The 25,233-nt window shown below is 43.1% G+C and overlaps 1 protein-coding gene across 1 annotated transcript in view; it reads right to left on the bottom strand.

The window, feature by feature from the left end:
- prom1a (prominin 1a) overlaps nt 1–25,233 on the bottom strand; it is a gene marked incomplete at both ends in the record, with an annotated part of 55,929 nt that overhangs the window by 13,738 nt on the left and 16,958 nt on the right. Inside the window, 9 exons of the mRNA XM_079268277.1 lie at nt 100–174; nt 417–646; nt 2,807–2,830; nt 3,002–3,091; nt 3,347–3,410; nt 3,997–4,117; nt 15,898–16,103; nt 20,807–20,833; nt 21,350–21,408. Coding sequence (XP_079124403.1) covers nt 100–174; nt 417–646; nt 2,807–2,830; nt 3,002–3,091; nt 3,347–3,410; nt 3,997–4,117; nt 15,898–16,103; nt 20,807–20,833; nt 21,350–21,408 — 896 coding nt within the window. The remainder of the gene's footprint in view (nt 1–99; nt 175–416; nt 647–2,806; nt 2,831–3,001; nt 3,092–3,346; nt 3,411–3,996; nt 4,118–15,897; nt 16,104–20,806; nt 20,834–21,349; nt 21,409–25,233) is intronic.

Genomic DNA, 25,233 nt, shown 5'->3' with positions numbered 1-25,233 from the left:
TAGGGTTATTCTTCTTAATTTGAATGAAATTAAGAGTGGCACGAGCACGTTAAATAGCTCCCATTAGATATGATATATAGATTTATAGTTCTGGCTCACCGTCTGGATGATAGCACTGAGGTCTGTTCTCAAAACGTCGTTCATCTTTTTCAGCTGCGCGTTCACCTTGGGTAGCTAAAATGTGAACAGACAATGAAACATTAATAAACACACACGCGGTAATAAACATTCAGCAATGCCATGCCAGTGTTTTGAGGCACCCTAAACGATTAAGTACGTATTTTCTAAGTTATCCGATAAGCAGCTGAGAACGTCGTCTTCATAAAGGAGCTAGATTTGAGTAGTTAAGCAGGCACGTAGTAAAAAGTGGGACACATGTGAGTGAACTTGAATCCCATTTGCATTCAGTTTCGTACCCGTGTATAGTTGGCGCCGATCTGCAGCTGGGACAGTGACTGGCGGATGTTGCGGCACAGCTGGGCAGATGTGGCGTCTGACTCCTCGTCGTGGCAGCCCGGGTCGTTGAGGGTCCGGTTGATACTGGTCCGGACCAGGCTCAGGTTGAAGTTGAGCTTCCCCGCTCCTTCCTGGAGGACCTCCAGACCCACATTGACGTTCTCAAGGGCCTCCTTGGTTTCTCGCATGGCTGATTAGAAAGAGAGCAGAGATGAGATTGAACGTGTGTTCATCATGAGGGGAAAACCATCAAAACTCTCTCAGAACACAATTTTCCTTCTGAAAAAGTAGAACAATGGAGTGAGACAATTTCCATTGTTTCCGTTGTAAACTTGTTCTTGCAACATTTAATTTAGGTCGAGCAGTCTTACCTACTCCACTACATTGAACAATAAATCAACTTTTCTCATTAGCTAACCTATATTTTGAGGTCGAATGTATATTGAATGAGTTGTACGGAAAGACGTTTTTTCCCCCCCGTGAGCCTCAGACTGCGTAGCTTTGCTGCAAAATGAATAATAAATATTTTATATAAATCTTTTAGTTCTGTCCTGGGAAATCATGTGGAATTGTTAAAACAGGAAGTATATAAATGCACTCTCCTATTCAGAGCAGTAAAATAACTTTTTTGACAATGTTTCTGGGGCAAACACAACTTTCAAATACATTTCTGTTTTACAATTTAACAAAATAAATTGGCTTTTAATATCAACATCCACAGCAAGGGGCAGTCTGTATGACAGTGGCTCATGTTACACAAAAGCACTCATACTTGAAACAAAGTTTGCACTCTTTGTCCGGACCGGGCCTGAGCCGAGTTTATCACACAGAGGCTCAGATCCGCTGTTCTCCTGCACCTGAAATTGGACTCTTGACTTTTCTTCCCCTCTTAAAGACGGTCGCTGTCAGTAGCTAACTCGTTCCCAATCATTTGAATGCATCCCAAGTGAACAGCCACGGTTAGTTAACGATCACAGAGTAGCCTGCAGCAGCCGTTTCACATTAAACAGGATGAAGAATGCAGAAACACTGGCATCCTTGAACATATAAAAGATGCAAGAGAGTAGGAGAGGAAACTAAACTCTTAGCCGTACTGGAGGGAGTTAAACTGGGATGGATGTTTTTTTCTTCTTATGAATCTCCCGTATCTTTAGCATCTGATAAAACAGTATTCGTACGGGATGATAAGATCCTCTGGCTGCTCGGCTCAGCCCCAGTAGGAACACAATAGTACACGCACATTAAGAACACAAACTGTATTTACACTCATCTGTGCTCAAGCAGTTTAGCCACCTGAACTGTATATTCCATGTCGTGTTACATCCATATACAGCTGCTTGTTGAATTACATAAAGCAACTCAAAAAAAGATGATGCCGACATCGTGAAATATTCAAATCGTTGATTGACTTACATGTGAGTCATTGTATTATGATTGGTCACAAAAGAACACACATGTTTACGCTCACTTCACAGAAGGAAAACACACGTGGAGAAACAGGGAGATGTCCAGGTGCAGGCTGATGTTACGTTGGGGTTTGGCAACATCTGGTTGACTTAAAATTGCACTAGGCAAGATTTTCTTTCATGGAAAGAAAATCATATCTGTAGAAAACTCAGATTATTTTTCTGTTTGCCCATAAAAACAATGTATCTGGTGACGGCGCTAGCAGAAACCCAGCTGTGCATTCTGCAGGTGGTGCATTAAATTGCAATCACTTTTAAGTAAACCAGATTACTCTATGAGACAAAAACAAATAAAATGTGCAATCACTTTGTCAGAACAATGCAAATAAAGTTATATCTGTGCAAAAAGGAACTACAATTTGGCAAAAAGCCTCCTGTGGACAGGTGTTGTAAATTAGCATTTCGCTTCAAACACTTAACACAGTGCATCTGGGATTTGTGCATAAATGTATGTTACAATTCTAATGCTACTGTGATGTCCATATCAAATAAAATAAACATAACATTATTATGAGATGCTAAGTCCTTATTTTGAGATAGAATCTCAGTATAATGACTTACAGGATGTGTATTTTTCCTCACAGTGGCGGAAACGGGCTTCCATACATTTCCTATAATACCACCGCGCCCCACTAGAGGGGCGCGCCCCACAGTTTGAGAACCACTGGGTTAGCAGGTGAACACTTAAATTCTGTGTCGTCGGGTTCGTCACACAAAGTCCGTCACCAGAGTCAGACATTGCGTAGTGCAGTTTTAATACATTGATTGGTTGTTGTTGATTTAAGACGCTCGGATAGGTCCAAGTACTCAGGGAAGATCACAAGGGAACAGATTAGGGGGTCAAAGGATTGAGGGACGGTGTCCAGTTACTGAGGTACTGTTACCTTTGATGGCTCTCTCGATTTTCACTTCACAAAGAAAGCATAGAATATAAAGGTTAAAAAAAGAATCTGAATGATAATTGCAACTCACAGCTTTCATTAACTCGCTGACAGCTGTAACCTGCGTTCAGTAGCAGCTTACAATAACCTGATCGTATCGTATCTGAAGAGGAAATGAAAAGAAATACGCAGACGTACCTCCAGCCATATTGAGCACTCTGTCCAAGGCAGGACGGACCTCCTTATCCAACTGATCGTGTATCCTTCCACCCAATAATGGACCTATATCTGTAGAGAACACAGTATCAGATCCCTTTCTTTATTGTGTTTGCTGCTTCTGCAGGTGTTTAACTTCCTCTATAACAGTCATGGCTGTAGCAATCTAGACCCAGTTATGTCACAGATGTGTTGTCAAAACAAGTCGAGGAAAAGTAGACCCAGTGAATTCAGATAATAAGCATGATATACGACCAAGAGCAGGAACCCAGTGAATCGTTTCTGTCCACTTACTTCACTATCACAGCACAGAGGAGGTCTACTTACTATCTAGGTCGTAGATGACTTTGTTCTTGGCGGTGGCGTATTGGGATATTAGGTAATCAATTTGCTGCAAACAGGAAACATAACAGAGCCGAGCGGAGGGAAGCAAACAGAAGCAGATGAAAATCAGGATATTAGTCTTGTCGCAGTACAGCACAGTTTCATGGTGTTCCTCAAAATGTAATGGAGAAAATGACAAAATATAAAACCGGTCTTCACAAACAGTTTGTTCTCAGTAAAGTAAAGTGAGAGTTAAAACCTTGGCTCCTGAAATCAAATGGACTGAGAGAAGATTCTCTCTTTTCCCACATTGAAAAGATGACATGAATGAGGCATGACTAGAAACAGTATCGGTCTGAAACAACTCTTCTTGTTTGAGTAGATATGAGCTTTTCATTCAACCATGACCAAACCCTTTTTTCATGCTTTACCCACATCTTTACTTACATTCGCTAAAATGGCCATAACTAGCAGCTATCTTTTCCTACAATCAGAAAATGATTTTCTGTCTATTTGAGGTTTGTTTAATAGAATTTTTAGGATATTTACACGATATAATGATTCCATTTGTATTGACAGCACATTATCTGAATTTCCACGCTTTAACGTCGTGTTTTGGGCTACAAAGAGTGAACGGCTCTGGTTCTTCTCACCATTGGCGTGTCGTTGGCGAAGGTGTGCAGGTCCCTCATGTTGCTGTTGACCAGCCTCCGTATGTTCTTCACCTGAGAGCTCAGGTTCTGGTTGGCAGCGTACGCACACAGCACTCCGATCCTGAACACATGACGAGCACACGGAGACACCGTTGACCTTTACGTCTCCGTCTGTGCCACAGAGTGACCCCGCTGCTCCCACATCAGTAGCCCGGGGGGGGGGGGGGGGGGGGGGTTGACAGTGATGACATGCTGTCAACAGTAGAGGGCAGTGTGCACCACCACATCTACTTTTGTAACATTTTCTCTCTCGGCTTCCTCTGAGCGAGTGCACCTGTGGAATGAGCGTAATGTCCTCGACAGCCAGCTCTACCGCTCTTGTAGTCACAGTTATGTGTGACGCTCAACACATATTTGAAATGTGTCCCTTTCATGATGTCATAACAATGTACCGTTGCTCAAGCATATTTCTGTTAAGAGTGGGATACAGCACAATAAAGGCAGAAAAGAAGATCACACATACTCTTAACTGGTAGCACAAAATGACGATGTTTATCAATATTATGTCTGTTTGTCAGCAGACGGTGGTATTGTCCGCATTTTCAAGACAATAGATGACTTTCAGGACGACGTTCTCTGAAGTAAATCCACTCATAGCAGGGGATGTAGGTCTACACTGAGCTCTGGTTTGTATAATCAGAGGTCCCTGGGTTGTAAACAAATGTTCAAATTGAATGTGAAAACACAGAATTGCATAAAGCAGAGCATTAAAGCGAGCCTCTCGCAGACTTCAAACAGACCTGAGTAGATCGGTACGAGGCTTAATTAGCTTGAGCAACATCAAGGGAGAGACGGCCCACAGTATTAAGCCCTTTCCATGACTCACACTCATCCCAGCTGAATCTTCAGCGCAGCCTATCACAGCCAGCGCTGTGTGTCTAAGTTTGTTTTTATTGCTGCGTTGATGTGATTGGGGTTCGCCGGGTGATTAACTTCAGAACAGATGGTCCACGAAGCTTCTGTTCGCTGGAGTTGTGAGGCATCCAAACTCGAGGCGGTACAGTTGTATAACACGGTGAATCTCATTTTTAGGAACGCTTCAGTGGATTCAGCAGCTTTATGAATGATGTCAGATGACTCGCAGAGAGGACTGACTCAGAGGCTACCGGGAAGGTTTAGATCAACGCTAAGTGAGGTTATGCCCCATTCATAGTCTGAAGGGATGAAGAAGATGGTGCGTGTGTGTCCCTCTGTGAATATAATCCTGTTAATCGAACCTGCATTATGCTGCAGACATTTTGTCACAGTAGGGATTGTTCAGTGTCTTCATACACTGAATGCACACAATATTAGACACCTGATGAGGTGGAACCAGATAAGAGCCAATGGACCTCATGCTGTTATACTTTTCATAACTTATTCTTACTTTTTTGCTTGAAAATTTGCCTACAAATCCCACCGTCTAAGTCAACGTGTATCTTTTATCCAAGCAGTGTTGTCCATCTATCCAAGAGATTTAATTTACAGTGATATAAAACAGATGGATCCATTAAGGGATAACATACAGCGAGCGTGTCACATCTGCCTTAACAGCTGCGCTGTGAAGACGTCCGTTCATGCAACCGTGGTGTAGATTGTTTATAGCGTTAGCGTTTTACTCATGGCGATGGCATTTACGCTTCAAAAATCCTAAAAGTAATCGAGGGAACCAGTGCGATGCTAACTTCCTGTTGGCCCACAATAATACGTCATCTCTGAGGCGCTCTATACTAATTGTAGAATCCCATAATTGACCAATCAGAATCAAGTATTTAACAGTCAAAACCTCGATGTCAGGGCGTCTTTTCATTAGAAGAACTGTCTCATCAGTCTGTTGATAAATACTTGGCACATATCAACAGTGGTTTTTTGTAGTTAACAGGCATTTAAAATAAGCACAAATTACAAATATGTTAGAGCCCCATGTGCTGCCCTCGAGAGGGGAAACTCTCTTCATCTGTGTGGCGTCGCGCTGCTCCCCGTCTGGAGGAACTGGAATGATGTTTGGCGTAAATATTGAGGAGGCCGACGCCGAGTAAACGCTGTCATCGTGTAAGTGGAGACTTATTGAGAAAAGTAGGCCACACAACGAGGCTGGGACACAGTGAAGTGGAGCCATCCGGAACCAGGGGAAGATTCAAAATGGCCACTTCCACAACAAAAGCCTTTTGTCCAACACTTGTGTCTCTCTCTCTCTCTCTCTCTCTCTCTCTCTCTCTCTCTCTCTCTCTCTCTCTCTCTCTCTCTCTCTCTCTCACTCACTCACTCACACACACACCTTCCATCTCTCTCTGTCTGTCTCTGGTTGTCTGTGTCTTTATTGCCAAAACGTCCAGTCGTTCCTCTCCAGCCTTTTCTCATTTGTCTTTCCGCTTTGGCTCGTCTGTTTTCATCTACGTCTCTTTCACTACACCTCTCAGACTTTAGTTTTGTTTCCCTCTCTCACTTCTATCTCTCATGCTTTATTTATTTTCCTTTCCCCCTGTCTCCTCTTTTGCCCTCAGCTCCCTCTCTCTCTCTCTCTCTCTCTCTCTCTCTCTCTCTCTCTCTCTCTCTCTCTCTCTCTCTCCCTCCTCCCTCCCTCCCAGTGTCCATGCAAGGTCACTGGAATCTGCAGCCAAACAAAGACTCTTTGAGAAGCACGCCGAGCGCTCTCCGACGAGCTGTGCACTACACGACTGTTCACCTTTGCTTAGTTCAGTTAGGCTTGAGTTTGGCACGGGTTGTTTGGTCGTAGTTCAGATGTGTTGTTCTAGAAGTGGTGAAATTATACCCGGAGACAAAACTGACAGAAGAGGAAGAAAAATACACATTTGTGTAGGAACAGAAAATGATCAAACAAACAACAAACCCGAGGTGACAAGCGAGGCATGCCGGAACTGAATAATAGAAAATAGATGAGCGCTGCTGTTGAGTGCGTCTGATTAAAGGCAACAGGAAACATGTCAGCCTTTGCAGATAAATACAGACCCCCCCCCCCCCCTTAGATTCAATATCTTAGATTCAATATCTTTTATATCACATTTGATCGAGAGGTATTTCAGTGAATAGATTTGTATAAGCAATGCCATAAAACTCGCATATATGAGAGAGAAAAAGACATGACAGCAGGCAAGAGAAGATTTAAAGTTTAGGCTTAAAATTAAGAAAATATAACTTTTACCAACATACTGACAAATTGAGGAGTCTCTTCCAAAATGTGATTTTGAAACGGATTACTGGCACAAAAAGTGGAACGATGACTAAAATACTAAAATGTAAATAGATGTACTTAACCACGCTTGTTTCCAAAATATTGGAAGGTCATTTTCAGGCAGCTGTTGCCCTTTAAAAAGCCGTTTATCAACTCAGCTGTTCGCTTTGTGCAGACGAGTGCTGCTGTGCAGCATCATCACGTTTCTCCGTGATCAGCAACTCCTAACCTGACCCGCCAGCTCAACCCTGTGTTCAACGGCTGCATGGCTGCTTGTTGTTACTGCTGTGAGAAGGATTTACCTCCAGCGACGTTGTAAAAGGGCTGTAATTCCTGTTTGAGCGAAAGCCAAATGACACATGAAAGTCTCCCGCAGGGCGGAAACCCCACAACAGCAGATGAAGAAGAGCATCAAACGAGTGCATGCAGTGGCCCGGTATCTAGGCCACTACTGGGGGCTGAGCAGCGAGTGTTACATGGTCTGGTGGCTCCATAGCTTTTTACAAACTCGCAACAATGGCCCGCATTCAGCGCGGTGGTGGTCGGGAGGCTCGGGCAGTCGCCCTTCAGCTCCTCCCTGCTTTCACACTGCTGGAACTGTACCTCTATTATCCTGTCACTCAATTAGCAAATGATAATGTAGTCATTGTAAGAATTCTAAAACAAATAATACCGCCAGCAATCAAGCCAAATTGCAAACTAAGCGGTGCGGTGGGGGAACTGTTTTTATTGCGATGACATTTTTTTAGACTTACACCAGAGTATCACCTTAAGGCCTTATTCAAAACAGTCCATGCACATCTTTCAACATGAGAAGAATGGTGTAATCAGCCTGACATCAGCGACCTGTATTCAAAAGCTCCTGAGAGACAGATAACATAGCAGCTTGTGTTTTAATAATTCAATTCAATTCAATTCAATTTATTTTTGTATAGCCCAAAATCACAAATTACAAATTTGCCTCAGAGGGCTTTACAATATGTACACATTTGACATCCTCTTGTCCCGGATAATAATGTGCAGTCTTTCATTGTATTCCATATTTCCTCTTTTTATTCAACAGCATACACTCCTATTAAAGTCTCTATTCTATTAAGCCCCTCATATATTTAATTTAGCCACCGTTTATTTCATCTGAGCCTCCAGTTAGCTTGTTTATATTCCATTGAACGCCCCCCCCCCCCTCAACCAGCCATTGTTACATCCCCTTTATGCAGCGTTATGTTTGTCTTCTCAGAGCTTGCCAGCACGGTCTGAACTCGGCTTCCCAGTGCACCGTTGTGTCCGATAAAGAATTTAACCAGACACTGAGAAGTTCTGACTCCGGGGCCTTCCGCTCCGGGCGTAGCAGCCCAGTAAACACGATGCTATTTTGCTCTGTTTTTCTTTCCGCTCATAAGGACGCCGCGTCAGTTGCTGTCTGTTCCGTCTACAACTAGCCGCAGCGGTTTGATGGGAGACAACAGAACAGACCATTAATTCCACCGTAAACAGTCCAGGAATGATATGAATACTAAGCTGTGAGCCAAACAGCCTGTAGGGCTCAGGGCTGTGCAAACAGCCACAGAAGGTGACTGGAATACAGCAGTATTTTAAATACTCTACAGGGGCCAAAAGAAGGGGATGTAGTGGTCGACTCAGTCTGAGCACTTGAGCAAGGCAGCAAAGAAAAGTATAAATTACATCAGAGGACAGGTTTGGTTGAGGAATTTGGAAATTTGGATTCTACACGACCAGCTGCTGTGTAGTTTGTGACTCTTTTTAAATGAGCATATTAAAACCAGAAGGTGGCACATTTGTTCTGCTCACTAAATCATCCCTGGAATAAATAAGGTTGTGAAAAATAATTAACCTTCCAAGCAAAAACTAATGGTGTGATTTAAATATAAATGTCAGCTTTCCAAAACGAGAAATGACTGTAATTTACTCAGTAAACAGTAACGTCATAACAGCTTCTTGCGCTCTATTAAGCCTTGACTGATCAACATTTTGCTTTGTATTGAATCAGCTATGATTGTTTAGCTCAGTCTGTAGCTAGAAAGACTCTGGACGACCTGAAGTGGAAAACTGTCTTTGGTGTCAGTATTCAAAGTCTGCTTTCCAGGACACTTAGAGTTCTGTAAAGACCGTGATTGGTTTTAATAGCGTGGTCTCTTTCCCATTAAGTCAGCTCAGCATGGCGCAAACACTGCCCAGAGGCCAGATGCATTCAACTCTGTGTAGATTCTCAACAACGAAACGATGGCTCGAATGTAAATAAACGGATGATGTGAACATGAGTTTATGGTCTCAATCTCGAGTTTCAAGTCTTCTTCAATACAGCATGATGTTCATTTCGTAAATTATGGTCCATTGAGAGTCAAATAGACGTAAAGCAGAGTATGCTTTAGGGCGGGGCTACACAGTGATTGACAGGTCTCTACTAGAGACGAATACGAGGTCTCTACATCACTTTCAGTCAGCAAACCAATGGGTGACGACGTCCCCTTCTTACATACAGTCTATGGTCTGCTTCTCTACTTTGCACTCAAGTGTTTTGGATAACGACGTTTGTAAGACTAGTGATATCACAGTGGAGAAACAAAAGGTTGATTGTGTTTCTGTGGACGTATACCAACCTAACCAGTGTAGAAAGATAATTCCCAGAGATCCTAAAGAGGAGTGAACAGAACTACAGAAGCCAGAGCAGCTGACCTCCAAGCCAGTGAGTCATGTTTAAAAACATAATCTGGTGGCTTGGTGTTTATTCCGTTATCCCTGTATTAAAAATGCTGCTATTTTCTGGATTACAACCCCCCGCTGAGCCAATTGCACCTTTTTAGCTGTAAACTAAATTTCGTTGTATGTTCGTACAATGACATTCAACATCCTTATCCTTAAACGACATCACCGAGCCGTGCAGATTTTCCCTCTCATATCTTTTCTCTCTCTCCTGTGCAACAATGTGCCACATCATCACTTTTGAAACACAAATGTGTCCAATAACTTCCAAAAGAAAGCCTGACCAAGCTGTGAGCATCCATTAGTTTCACCACGTAGAGTTCCTGTTAGACTTTTGATTTGTGGTCGTGCTCACTACCAGAACCCGCAGACCATAAAAGACCCCCGGACGAGGGAAAAAAATGTAATTAGTGAAGAAATGAAATGGATTTCCAGCTATAAACCAGCAGAAACAAAACAGAAGAATCAGAATGATTAGTGTGATGAGGTCTCTCCAGGAGATGTGATAAATGATGGGACGCACAGGAAATACTGACAGCGATCGCTCTGCTTAATTAGCTTGGCAGTGGTTTGAGTGAAGCTGCTTTTGCGTGGCGTCTTCGTGCTGGGCAGCGATCGTGCGTGTGTGCGTGGACGTAATGGTTTGTGATGGTTTGTGGACATGGAGAGAGGTTCATTAAAGGAAGTTCAACTTAGAAATTCAGCAACATCTCCAACAACCCAAGACTAAAAGCTCAACACAGAGAATTCTTTCATTGATGTTAAAGTTATTCTAACACATTTAAACCTCGTCTTCTCAGTATCTTCATTCGTTGCTGTAGATCTACATTAAAAATATTTATAATGGCGTCACTTTTGCTGTGCAACGTTTCATTTTGTTGGATTTAACCGCTCCAAAACTCTGCTGAGCCCCCGGAAATGCACTGCACGTGACGACACCCGAGTAGCTTTGACATTTAGTCAGCAAGTGACATCTTCGTAGTCATTGTGGCCTCCTTCATGACAGAGTGAAGCTCATCTCACTATTAATGAATCCCCGAAAAATAGGCCGGCATGTGATGACTCCCGGCAGAGGCTATTAACTGAGCGATGTGTGTGTTACAGGAGGAAGCGTGGGAGTGTGTGTGACTGATTTGTGCGTCTGAAAGCATGAAAGAGTGTGTTCATGTATTTGTGTCAACAGTCAGAAAGTGACTGAGAGGTGTTTCAGTATTACTGGATAGTTTCGTGGCGTTTCGTTGAAGTATCAAATGTCCCTTATTTAGTTATTTGAACTAGAACATTACGAACTTACCTTACATGTTACACACCCACCGTGTAAGTGACGGAGTGTGTGCACAGATAGATGACATTAGATCTGTTGTTTGTCTGTAGGCTGTGGCTGCTTCAGTGCAATAACAAGTGGCCCGGTGATGAAAAGAGGTTCCTACTTCCTAATTGGGTCACTTTATTAATAATTCAGCAGAATTCTGTGCTAATATTTTTTGTCACATCAATACGAGGGGAGCTTTTTTAACCCCTGAAGGTCCATGCAGACTTAAGTAGTGTGAAACATACTCAGAGGTTATGTTTGAGCTCGATCATGTGATCAATCTTTAGGTTTCTTCGTAATTCACTCTCTGGTTTTGCTCTTGAGGTGATGTACTGACATGACTATCCACCTCATGTCACCTCTAAAGAGGAGCAGCTGCAATAGCAGGAGGGTTACAAAAAGTAAGGGCCATCGGAATCAGAACGGTTCACGTGACAGTCAGAGAACAGAGCAGACAGTCGGACGTCTGCAGACATTAAAATGGGATCAGACATTTTTCTGACACGACACTGAACACAGCCTGAGGTCCTATTGTCTAAATCACTAGCACTTCAAAGCAATGTGATAAACAATCTCTTTTAAATTCAGAATATACTTCACATCCCCTTCAGAGAGTTTTACATCATGTTGCTTCTCTTTTGCTTTATATGTAAACGAATGTTTGAATACTGAGTTTGTTTATGGAGTCGATTGTGAAACATCTCTTCCAGCAGTGTGTAATACCCACATTCAAATGAATGCCGTTTTTCGCAGCGACGCCTGATCTGGTGTGATTGCCGCCTCAGAGCCTCAACTGACTGATTAAGATTTAAAGTGCAGGGTGCTCAGTTCACTGTCACATACATTATCATTCATTAGAACCCATGTGATTAGCATGAATTACTAACCTCATAACGTTGGGACCTTTTATGTTTAATAGTTCTGGACACCCAGCGACTTAAATAGGCTGCTGAAATGCATGCTGGGTAACCACACGAGGCAGGGGTCTTCCACTTGAACAGAGGGAAGGATCTTCAATTTGTCATTTTGAATGAATCCACGCATGTGGATTCTGAGCTGATTAGTGAAGACTGCAATAGCCACTGCTGTTGATTTAATAATGTCCTGTGTGGTCTTTTGATAGCTGGCAGCGGGCCTGATGCAACATGCCGTTGTACTGCACAGTTCATGTATTAATGCACGAGATAAGACGTGATACGCTAGTAACAAACACACATGGGCTTATTTTAAATCTGTGGTTATTTTAAAATAGTGGAGCCAAAGTTTCCCCCAAGATAGCGCCGGACGGCATGCTGGGTACAGCTCGCTCTCCGTCGCTCGCTACATTACATTCCAGAACAGATGAGGAAAGAGAGAACGGAGATCTATGGGACACATTTATAAGTTTATAAGTGTATCGCTAAGGACCCAATGAAGCGCATTGTCCAGTGTTGGGTTTGGATGAGCGGAGAGAGACCAAGCAGTGGGCCCGATCCGAACAGGCGCGCTTTAAACGGACACTGCACGAATGTATGAATGTGAGTAAATGATGAACAAGACATGAAGAATATTCCCATTTGATGAAGCGCACCGCAGCCTTTAAACACACGAGGTCTTGACTTCAGATATTTCTCTGCATGTAGTCAGAACATCATACAGCTTCAATGAAAAACGATTGGAATAAGAGGGTCTTGTTGACGTTTAAGATACTTTGTAGTCAAGATGTATTCATATTGATGCAGATCTTCATTAATATGCACCAAATAGAAAACAAAGCATAAACATGTACGATGTTTTGAGTGAATTGGGTAATTCAAGTTATGTAATTCTGGCTTCATCAGACCAAACATAACCGGGACAAGGCTTCAGACGTTCATTATTGCTGCATCATCACGAATACTAACAACTAACGATTCCAGTTCATCTCACATTACACTTATGTCTAAATGGTTGTTTGCGGAGCGGGATGTAATCTGTGACGCTAACATGTTTCTGGCTGTGTATAGAAACACTTCTGTTTTGTTAATCAGCCACAGCGCCGTGTGCCAAGATTAATAGCTCTGAAAGAAATCAGTCTCATGTAATTAGATGGCGCGGTAATTTGAGGATTTGCAATTAATGCCGGCTTGTTAATCAGGTTGTTTATTTCGATTTCAAAGATTCATTCACCTGCTTTCCCCTGCTGATTCAGAGTGCTGCCTTTATCTGGTTCTGATTGAATTCATAGTGTTTTTGCAAATGCACTGATTGAATCTACACAATCCCATTTATTCTGACAAAGCTAAATCTCTGCCTCGAGCACATAAGATACAGAATGAACTCTGTCCTGAGCTTCACATCTGCTGTGTGTTTTGGTCGATTTCATCACAGAGCGTCTGAGCAGGAGTGTGTGCATTTTTCGGCATTGGCTTGCATCCGCGTGAGTCAAAACCTTCCAGCACTGCTCTAACCCAGTGAACATTATTCATTCATGTTTACAACCACAGCTTTTTGGCTGCTCCTCTGGGATTTGACCCTGCCACTTTCAGAGTAAAGGGGTGACGCAAGAGTTTTAGTTTTTCCTCTCGTCTCCTGCTCTGATTCTGTCACATAAACCCCATGGAAAATATTATGAATAAAACTATGTGCTGGTCATGTGTTTGGGAAATTAGATAAAGGGTTTTTATTGGGTGAAGGGCATTAAGGTGAGAAACAAGTGGAAGCATTGTAATGTCATGAGGGAGTGACAATCGTAGTTTATTGACCGCTGTGCTGTCTGTCAAAGAATGTCCTGGTGTGATAAACCTCTCTTACCCTGAAACATGTCACCGTCCTCCCCCCTCGCTGGGTGTCTCTTACCCCTCTCAATCCGATGTCAACACTTCTTGGAAAATACCCATCACCCCTTTCCACTCCTCTCTGCCTCGCTGTTAGCTTTCTAGTGGCGGTAAAAAAAGCCACCTGGGCTCGGTGCTCATCACTCTCCCGCCTGTAATTGCTTCATTAGAGCCTCTGCAGCGTCTCTGCCTGGTAGCTGGGGAGATTTAATAAGAGCTCCGAGGATGCTCTCACACCCTCGCGTCTTGGCTTCTAGGATATTGCCTTGGAATTTCTAATAGCCGGGCTTCGGTCCAACAGAGACAAAAAGTCAAAGAATGTCAAACTAAGTACACTCCTGGATCCCTTCTGTCCTAATACGAGAGGCAAACGCAGCTCTGCCCAGCCTTTTGTGCTGTGGCTGCATCCCCAGCGGCTCCTGCTTCTCCTACCGCTGAGACTAAACAGAGAGGGTTGAGTTTCCTCTGGTCCATTTTCTGAAAGATGAGATGCAGGAGAGAGCCACATGATGTAAGAGGCAGAAGAAGCACTCCTTTAGATGAATCAAGTGTATTCTGATGTATTTTTTGCATTTAATTTCCATTTTGTGTTTCGCTGTTGCGCTGCAGTGGTGCATATCCATAATTTATGACAGAAATATACAGGTGGATTACAAACGGTTTCATTTTAGGCTGCTCTGAACAGGCTCTGTAGCTTTGAATGTACTGTACACATAACTTTGGGTCTTGGTTGGTCACGACCAAAAGAATTCACTGAAATAGAACCGACTCTGGAGAAGTCTGGAGAGTTGGAACCAGTTTAAGGCAACTGCATGAAGATGTTTCTAAACACTCTAATGAGGAATGTGCAAGTTCAGCAAAGTCATGACATTCTCCTTCAGTCATATTACTTCATTTAGCTAATGTGCTTGAATGCTTTTAATTGGCCTTAAGCTGCCTGTTTACATGTAAAATAAATCCACTGTAAAGTAGAACCAAACACTGTCTGTACTTGATAGCAGATGATAAAAGCCGTGGTCCAGGTAGAAACATTTCCAGTCCAGGAAATCAACCTATTTACCTCAATTGTCCAACATCAACAATTTCACTTCATGCTGTTTCTCTTCACTGCCATTTCTCATTTGCCAAGATGTTGGCTCTGCAATGTTAAGGGAATGCACCCGAAGCAACTGTATTAAAACAAACAAAAAAAATAGCATCTGAAGTCACGATCTTCCTGCTGGCCGGTTTCCATGTATACAATATGAATAAAATGTATATTATCTCAGTTTCTGTGCTGAAAATAGCAGGAGGTACTATCTATTGAATTCATAGATTACAATAATGAATCACAGTTACGACAGTTTGAAACAGTGGGAATGTAGGAATTTCTAGTGCTAGATTCACTGTATTTCCCACGGGATAAAATCATCAGCTATGTGCTTAAAATGCGCATGTTAAATGTGGAAATGACAGCTGGAGCAGTTAATAATAAAGCCTGGAGGCAGAGTAGGTATTATACCAGAGAGCCAAGGAGAACAGGAAGGTGTAGAGACCATTTGAAACACATGATACATAGTCCTATAGATTTGATTTATTCGTACTTTAGCCGAGCGTTGACGTGAAAGACGGTGCATGCGTGTCCAGTGTGTTTTTGCCTGAATGTGTGTGCATGAGCGCGACACTGTAAAAGACAGAGGTGTAGCTTGCATTTAGTTCCAGTATGCATGATTGTGGACACACTGTTTGCACCAGAAAATACACACATGCGTGCAAGCTGATAACCCCACGTGTGTCTCGTGTGTGTGTGTGTGTGTGTGTGTGTGTGTGTGTGTGTGTGTGTGTGCATGTGTCATACTCACGTGATGACCAGTGAGGTGGCGAAGAGCAGCGTTCCCAGCAGACCACGCTGGCAATCTGCGTTCTTCCTCTGGCGCTGGTGCATCTCGCCGCCGCAGTTGTCGCAGCAGCGGCACATGCAGAAGAAGATGCCGATTATCGGCACCAGAACGGCGAACAGCAGGCCGACCGCCGCACATACTACGAAGCCTATCTCGTAGTAGATGGCCTGTGGTCAGCGGGCGGGGGGGGATGAAGATCGAGGGACAGTTTGTTCAGGAAACAACATCAGAGGTGGGAAGGGAAAAGAAGGGAGACGAAACAACAAGAAGGGCAAATGGGATGGAGGGTTTGTAGAGCGAAAACAGAATTGGATAAGGAGAGGTGAGCAGATGAGTTGTGGAGTGAGGGAGAGAAGAAAGGACAGATTAATAACGGCATAAAGGAGAAGAAGGGAGGACACACACAAGGCCGCAGAGGATAAAAATGAGCTACAAATCTAAAAATATCAAGACGGATCCCACCGCTGGAAATTCTCTCTCTACTCTTTGTCCAAAAGGGATTTGTGGTTAAACAATAGACACACGTTGCGTAACACTACTCACTGCCGGAGAATCCTTTCTTTGTAATTCTTGAACACTACGAGTCAATTCAATGCACGGCTCCTTAACTACATTATTACTAGGGGTGTAACAATACGCGTATTCGTATTGAACCGTTCAGTACGAGGCTCACCGAACAATACGTTTGAATAAAAAAAAAAAATACATTTTTTTTTTAAACTTTATTGATGAAGAGCCACGTTCACTCAGGTATAGTTCCATCATTGTTCAAAGTCAAAGAATAACTTCATGATGTTAGTTGTAATGAATAAATATATTTTAAAATCAAGTACATTTCTCTGGCATTTAGTTTTCTACTGTACCGAAACGTACCGAACCGTGGCTCCACTGTATCGTACCGAACCCAACCGTGAGTTTTGTGAACCGTTACACCCCTAATTATTACACAAGGTAAATGCCAAGACTCTCTTTCTTAAAACCGTTGAGGGCGACAACACTTTTCTCACATACAGTACCACTGTGAGCGGGTTGAGAGTTACAGGAGCTTAAGCTTAATGTTGCTTTTTACATAAATTTCCAATAAACCGCAATATGCACTGAGAGGATAGCGACACGTGAAGGATGATGGGAAAATACTCAAAGGAGTCAGAGCCATCCATGTTGCCCTGTGGTGCAGTTTTTCCCACTCTAATGAAGGAGAAAGACAGCATTTCTGATGAACAACCTGCTTCAATAGGAATAAACTACAAGGCAGCACTGCTGCTCTGAGGAACTTCAAACTGGAATTGAGTCTTAAAATCCAGATACAAAGAAACAAATCTGCCCTTGGGTGAGATAATTACACCTGTTTGAGTGCAGTTCATCCCTTTTTAATTATTTTATTGCATTAAGTTTTGCAAACAATAAGGTGCTTGACTCAACCGGTTCCAGTTTATTAACAGTTATCACGAAAGACGGGGAAATTATCTCGTGGCAGATTTCTGTCACTTGGTGCAAGATAGGATTTTAGTTGGACAAAAAAACCTTACAACTCCAACTGTACGCCTCAATCTAAAATTTACATTGTCCCATTATAAAGTGAGGGTTTGTTTGGTACACCCATTTAACACTAATGCAGTCTGATATAACAGCCATAGATTCTACCTTCATGGAGGTTAGAACAATTCGTCAGTCCCATTTAAGACTAGACCAACGATGAGATACAAAAATACTCATAATCTACAGCCTCCACAATGACTGTAAAGTAGAATCAACACATGAAGCGCAAAGCATCTGATCGGCGTCTTGGTCTAAACATAAGGTGTGGTCCGGCACTAAAGAAACTGATCTGAACTACATGACGCAGTGTTTTCCTGCTGTTTAAAAGCCTCGTTATTCATATAACAAGATGTGTTCACAACTGATGTACACGCTGCTTGCGTCATGTGGCGAAAGCAATTTCCTCGTTTGAAATGCTAATGTCCAGGTGCAGGCACACCTGGCTTTTAAAGTTAATGGGCGATGACACCCTGATTGGTTTAATTCATGTTACGCCCAAAACACACCCATGATTAATTAAGAGACTAAATACAACCCCTTGCCTCAGATTATGCGCCATTTAACGAGCAGAAGCGGAGGAAGACATGCGGCAAATTCACTTAGATTTAGTGTGTCCCAATACATTGTGTGTCAAATTCCAAATGCCGAAAAATACAAGGATGTTCGAATCTGGGACTGCAGGTTGACCTAGAAAGATGATTCGTGTTTTTCCGAACTTATTTTTAACTTATTCCGAAATTATTTTTCAATAAGTATAAGTTTTTTAAACGTGCAAAAATTTGAAATGCAGGTACAGTAACGGCAGTGAACAGTTAGACTGTTAATAATAGTTATTAGACAGTTAGGAGTGTAGTGAGGTCGTTATGGTGAGGACCAGTAAGATTAGGATGGAGGAGAGAGCACAGGAATGCTGACTGTCATATTCTTCGACATATGAATACTCCATTTACAGTTTCTTCTGCTTTGCTTCTCAATCGTCGGCTCTGAAATCTGCACATCCGTCATCACAAAGCCTCAATAATCCTCGACTTTGATTGAATATGAGAAATATTTAAGGTGACTCAATTTCTTTCAAATTTGCCCAGATATATTGAGAGAGTTGAAATTGCTGCTGTTGGCAGGTTGTCAGTAGTACAGAACTCCTGTCATGTACCACAGTGCTCCCTGTTAATCTGCCCCGTTCTGAACCACACTCTGCACAGGCTTTGGAAATTGGCAAAATTGAATAGGGGATTGGCCAATTCCCACACCGCATGTACCGTGTCACAATGATGTTCAATCGCTTCTCGTTATGAAAGGATCAAAGCGGGGCTGCTATCGCCGCTCCTGAATGGACGAACTGCTCTCCCGGCTGATTCACACTAATCTTAATCGCCTCCATAAGTCAATGACCCGGCCTTCTCTGGAGACCTGCGGCTTTTCAGCTTTTTAACATGCAGGGTGAAAAGAAGTGGCTTCTGAACTCGTCAGAGAGGAGTATTCTTCTCTGGTTCATCCCTAAATCTCTGTGCAGAGTCTCAGGCGGTGGACATAATCCAACCTCCGACAGCGTGTGTTTAGCTGAGTGAGGTTCCTGGATGTGCTATGCACATAGTTTAAGAGATGTAGGAAGAAAAATACCCCAATCAGACCCTTTCTGACCTTAAAGTTACTGCAAGGAACTTTCATTTTGGTGGTCCATGTGGACCAAAGTGGTTCAAGTGTTTCCGAGCACCAGATTCCCTTCAGGAAACCTCTCATTTTACTTCAGGAGTGTCTGATAGTGGGCTGAATCCGACCCAATGGCAATTATTAAGAATAACTATATAGCAACAACCAATCTACTCGCCCATTGTCTGGTTTACTCATGTAGGTCCTAAAGAGACGTCGGTGTTCATAACCAATTAAAAGTTCCTCACAGTGACTTTAAAGAATACAAACGGGGAGGAAAAGAAGAATCCAACGTTTTGACGATATTGAGAGGCAAAGAAAGAAAGAAGAGAGACACTTGGTGTGTGTGTGTGTGTGTGTGTGTGTGTGTGTGTGTGTGTGTGTGTGTGTGTGTGTGTGTGTGTGTGTGTGTGTGTGTGTGTGTGTGTGTGTGTGTGTGTGTGTGTGTGTGTGGGCTGTGTGGTCTGCCTTCTAACAGCACCAATGTCAGCCCAGTTGTTGGGGACATTTTGCAAACTGAACGCTTGCATTGTCATTGTGCTTCTGGGCTCTGCTTGTTATTTGGTGAATCTTCCCAAAAAAAAGGTCAAAAATGTTTTATTTTTGTTCCGCCACCACTCTTCAACAGCCCGCAGCTCTGACCATTTTTGGACTAAAGCTTTTTGTTGGCAAATGCCCAAAAGAAGAAGGTGACCTTCCTGTAAGACCACACCGAATGATGAGGTGGCATCGTGTCTGAGGGCTGAAGATCCTTAAGATGTCAGACCGGGTTGATTTCTCTTTGTGTGAAAACAGTGGAGTAGTCTTTGATAAACCAGAGTCATGAATCTAATTCATCTAAAATCCATCGGCTACATCGTCAACACTAGATGTTGACCTATGAGTGTAGAAGTGTGATTGATCCGTCCTGATTGACATTGACATTGGTTATTTGAGTGTATTTTTAGCTGTTGTCATTGTACATCACACATTTCAAGAGGGACCAGGAAACTTCCTTCTCACTACTGAGCAATGTGATGTTCATGGTTTAGTTTTGGTTATTTCTTTCTAGTGATGTGTTTGAAGCTCTTTGCAGAACGCATGCGTTTACGAAGCCCGATGACGCTGTGGCATCGCTGTGTGTCAGAGGATCCACGTCGCTGTGTAGTAGTGACAAAATTCTGCCGACATCAGCACACAAAAGATCAAGCGTTTGTGTTACGTGCTGGATTTCTAAGGTCCACAAGTCGCTATTAGGAAACAAAGGAAACTATTTAACATAAGCATAACGTAGCAGAGTCGAGGCAACGACATTCGTGTAGAATATTACAAATGGTGTGTAAAACGCATAGATTTCATTCTAGAGCACTAACACGCTTCCTTTGTGATCCAGTCAGCATGTCGCTCCTCCAGGAAGCTGAAGAGATCTAAATCAGGACTTAAGTGAGACAGAAGCTACAGTTTTGGCAAAGCTGGTGTTTGTGAGGTGGATAGGATGGCTGGGTGGGAGTCATAGGGCTGCACAACTAATCACACGTATTCAAATAATAAAGATGTTAAAAATAATAAAAATAATTAGTAACATGGCAACTAAAGTGAAATGAAGTTAGTAGTTTTAGCTGGAATTGTGCAGCCCTGGTGACAGTGGAGCATGATACAACGGGGATGGGTTTCACTGTGAAGTCCAGTGTGCAGACGTTACCTGAAGGGTCAGCACTATGTTCTCTGGCTGAGGGAGATCAGATCAGATGGAGAGGGCATGCAGAAGACAAAGGCAACGCAGCGTCAAAGAAAGAGAAAAGCCACCAAACAAAAACGTGGATGAAATAGAACAACAACATGAAAAGAGAAATCTTCTGGCACGCTTATCCACATAGGTGCATATCGAAACGCTGCACACAGACACAAAATTCTCCCATAAGTGAGAGGAAGGTGCAGAGCGAACCTTTTGATCTCAGGGAGTGAGAATAAAAAGAGATCTTTGGTTATCGAGGTTGTTCCTAAAGTGATGTACCTCTCGTTAAATTCACAGGTTGTGCCAGTGAAAGAGATGGCCTTGCCTCGGCTTGTAAAAGCTTTAACACCTGAGAGGTGATGGACTACAGAGTGTCTCAGTGGTACGTCTCTACTGTAATATATATCACCAATCAGAAAAACATATTGCAATCACATAAAATAAAAAACATAAAGCAAAACAACCATTTTCACACACACACTCACACACACACACACACACACACGTTACCTTTTGGTATTCCGTCTGAATGGCTCCAAACTTCTCCTTTGTCAGTTTGACAATCAGATCTGTAACGACACAGAGAAAACAAACGCGACATAAAAAGACTGCTGTTTTCTTCATGCATCCATAACTGCTTTGTATGCATTTAGCATCTTTTATCTGATCACACAGTGTGTCAGAAATGTAACCAGCGTTAAAACCAGTCTCGTGGGTTATTAGCTTGTAAAGGAAAAAGACTTCAGTAAATGACGGCTACCTTGAGGGGTAGTTTTCTGATGAAGTTATTTGTGGTGTGCATAAAGGTTATGACTTTATTTTACAACCTAATTCATGGTCATTTTCATCTTTTATATTGCTAGTGAAGTGCCCGTTCAGCCTTTCTCAAGGACCGTTCACCCACACAACCTCACACTCCACATGGGTTTCCTTGAGCAATACACTTGGCAAGCTTCAGTCGATCGGATGAACGTTTGTTGAGGATATTACCAATAATGATGTCCCGTATATCTGCGGTCTGTCTTTCTTTGTCTGTTATAGGATGTCCTGTAGCGAGCTGTCCCCAGCATGGCGTTCCCCGGTGCTATTTTGATAATTGATTAATTGGTCGGTGACTTTTTAAAGGAGAAACAAAGCCAATATTCTCTGATTCCATTTTTTAAAATGTGAAGAATTTCTGGGTTCTTTACTCCTCTGTGACAGTAAACTGAATTTCTTTGAGTTGTGGTCAAGAAAAGACATTTGAAGACGTCATCTTGGGCTTTGTGAGACATTGATGGACATTTTCCCCCATTTTCTGACATTTCTTAGACCAAACAACTGATCGATTAATCAAGAAAGTAATCGTCAGATTAATCGACAATGAGAATAACGTTAGTTTCAGCCCCTCTGTGAGTAGATAACGCACTACAAATAAATATGTTCGTGGATCTCACTCGACTCTGCACTTCCTTCCTTTAGCAATACAGCCGTCAAGTGTGAAGTCGATCCAATGATTGGTTGTCCAGAAAGTCTTACAGACGGACAGTCTGCTTCCATTTTAGTTCGACGAGCTTGTTATGGAAACTTTCCTCAGTCAGCTGCAGGAAAGTGCCGAATATAGTTAATGTGGGAAATTATTGCTGTCAAGCTGAAGCTGCAAGTTGTCATCTTTGACAAGATGGTGTCAGGAAATTCAGAGCCCAACTCTGACAGTGCAGTGCCCCTTCATCCCCATCTCTCCCCTCTGGGTTTAGACCGGGCCGACTCTGACACAACTCGTACTTTATTTATTTCTGGCCTGACATCACGTTAGGATCCCGATGGTGTCGTTGACATTCTGGTTTCCTCCGGATCTCACTTTCATTGTTGCAAGTCATTTTTCAACAACAATTCACTTCTATTCAACCCACTTAAACAATGGAAATCACACAGAGTCAACCCAAAGAAATGTATTTGCTATCAAACACCGCTCGTCTCCGTTCTCTTTCACATCTACACCTGGAGCAGCGCCGGCTGTGACTCATCACACGATGATGACAGAGACAGCAAGTCTTCTCAGAGGCAATCAGGCTCACGAGGGCTTCTTCCTCCTCCTGCAATGCAGTGTTTCTGTCTCTGAAGGAAGAACATATCCTGCAGATAAACTGTTGACAATGGCAGTCTTCTTCACACTCATGTGATTCCACGCTTGGCCTGTCCGGTTCAACCACAGACTGGTTGTTACAGAACTAGAGCAGGTGCAGCTCAGGTGCCTTGCTTAAGGGCAGGTTGATAGTTGTTACAGTAAGCAGGTTGAAGGTTGTGATGCACTTTTTCCTGCCGGCATTTTCGCACCAAGTTCGGAAAAACACGAATCATCTTTCTAGGTCAACCTGCAGTCCCAGATTTCCAGCTTCTGGGTTAGTTCCTCCAACAGTCCGTCACTGTTGTGTGTTTCAGCACTGAGCTGTAAACCGATCCGAGCTTCGAGAGGAAAATAGAGCACAGCGAGCCGAGCCCAGCTATCGTTCTGTCTTGTCGCGATGGCCCTTTTGTCTGCGTTACAAAGACTCTCCTGACCTTGTAGGGAATACAAACTGTAACGATGGGAAACAAGATCTCTACAACTGCACAGTCAGCCTTCAGGCCCAGCAATATATGTCAACACATGAGAAGGGCTGCTTCAGATTTGTGCCGACCTCACTGAAAGGCAGACGTTTAGGAAGAAGATATCTGCTCTCAAAGAGGACAATTGAAACACAGACGGTTCAATAGCACATTACTGTCAGCACTATATCCAGTGGAATAAGTATTCTACGATTTAAATGATTGCTGAACCCTGTCTCCTCTGAATTAAATACATATCGCACGTGCTGATTACTTTATCGTCACAATGTCAGAAAATAGGACCCAAAAACTGTAAAGTTTTGTTCTCATGCATGAGCTCGTGTGGTGTTCGTATACCACGGTAAGAAGAGCAGGGCGGAGAGGATGGCTGGGATTTTGGTCTTCTCATGCCTCCAGTCAGCTTTTAATCTTCAATATTTAATCAAGACCTTAACGTCCCCTGACATTCACCTCAGGGCTGGCTCCCAGAAGCAATTTAAAGCGTGATCCCGGCGCTTATACGAAACATGTTCGTCAATGCAAATTAGTTTTGCGTGAACCAAATTGATAAGAGACAGTTTTGCAAACCCAAAACGTCGAGTCAACCTACTCTGAGTGAGAGAGGAAAGATAAGGCGGCTCCAGTCTGATCGAGAATGAATCAACGAATGAACAGCAGATTGATTACCAAAGAAACAAATCAACAGGTTTAACTCAGCTGAAGAGGCCGTAGGAGAAATATCTGCACGAGCAAAACTCCCAACGTCTGGAAATATCATAAAGTAAATGAGCTTGTCCCTGCTGTAATCACAAGGAATAAAAGAAGCAGTGCGGGATGGAGGGATACACGAGACGGGAGGGAGCAAGAAAGGACAGAGGAAGATCAAACACAGAGGGATGAGAGAGGAGGAAACCAGGAGAGGTGAGAGAGAGAAAAGCACCAAGGCGATTCTAGTGAGAGGCGTCTAATCCCTCTCCGTGAACCAAAAGCTCACTCGCTGCTCGTTTCCACCCACGTTAACTCCCCCCCCCCCCCCCCCCCCCCCCTGCCACTCGTCATTTCAAAGGCACATTAAGTGTGTTTGTCAGGACGCTGTGGCCTTTAACCCCCGCTGAGCTCACCTGTTGTTTGTTATAATGGCACTATCATTTTCGTAATCCGCTGGATTGTAAATGGCTCTCTCAGTAAAAATGCACGTACAGTAATGAAAGCGTTCACGCAAATGTGTGAGTGAACAAATGTAAATGCGTAGCAGAGGCCAGCTCCGGTAGTTTCTGAGCTCTGAACCAAATCGAAGTGGAGGTTTTTACAGCAGACTTAATGAAGCTTTGCAGGGAGCTCGAGACAAAGCAGAACCTGGCGAGATGAATCTTTCATCAGTTTCACTAGAAGGGAGTCGCCCGCTCAGAGGAATCCTGCCGGCCTCTGTCTCAGTTTGGCTGCCGGGTTTCAAAATAGCAGAGGAAGGAGCTACCTTGATGGCCACGAACACTTTGTTCAAGGTTTCCCAGGGTGCACCTGGGCCAGAACTTTATTCTCACCAACGTGGCTTCATAAGTTGTGCAATTACAGTTTCTATTTAGTTTGGTTCAAGCTACAGTTGAACATTTGGTTGGTGGCGTTGTTTTGAAGTTGGTATGTTTGTGAACCGGAGCTTCTTAGTAGAACATGAGCTCGGCATGTTTATTGAACAGGTTTTGGTCGATCCTTCGTGATTCTGACAGCAGGGAGCCAAAACAAATCAGATCCCAGTCCATGTAACCTTATCTGAGCATCTGCATGGATTCGTCCACACGGCACTTCACCCCTAACTGATTACATTTTGT

This window comes from Melanostigma gelatinosum (assembly GCF_949748355.1).
Source record: "Melanostigma gelatinosum genome assembly, chromosome: 5".
Taxonomy (NCBI): Eukaryota; Metazoa; Chordata; class Actinopteri; order Perciformes; family Zoarcidae; genus Melanostigma; species Melanostigma gelatinosum.
This window is presented reverse-complemented; position numbering and strand designations above follow the sequence as displayed.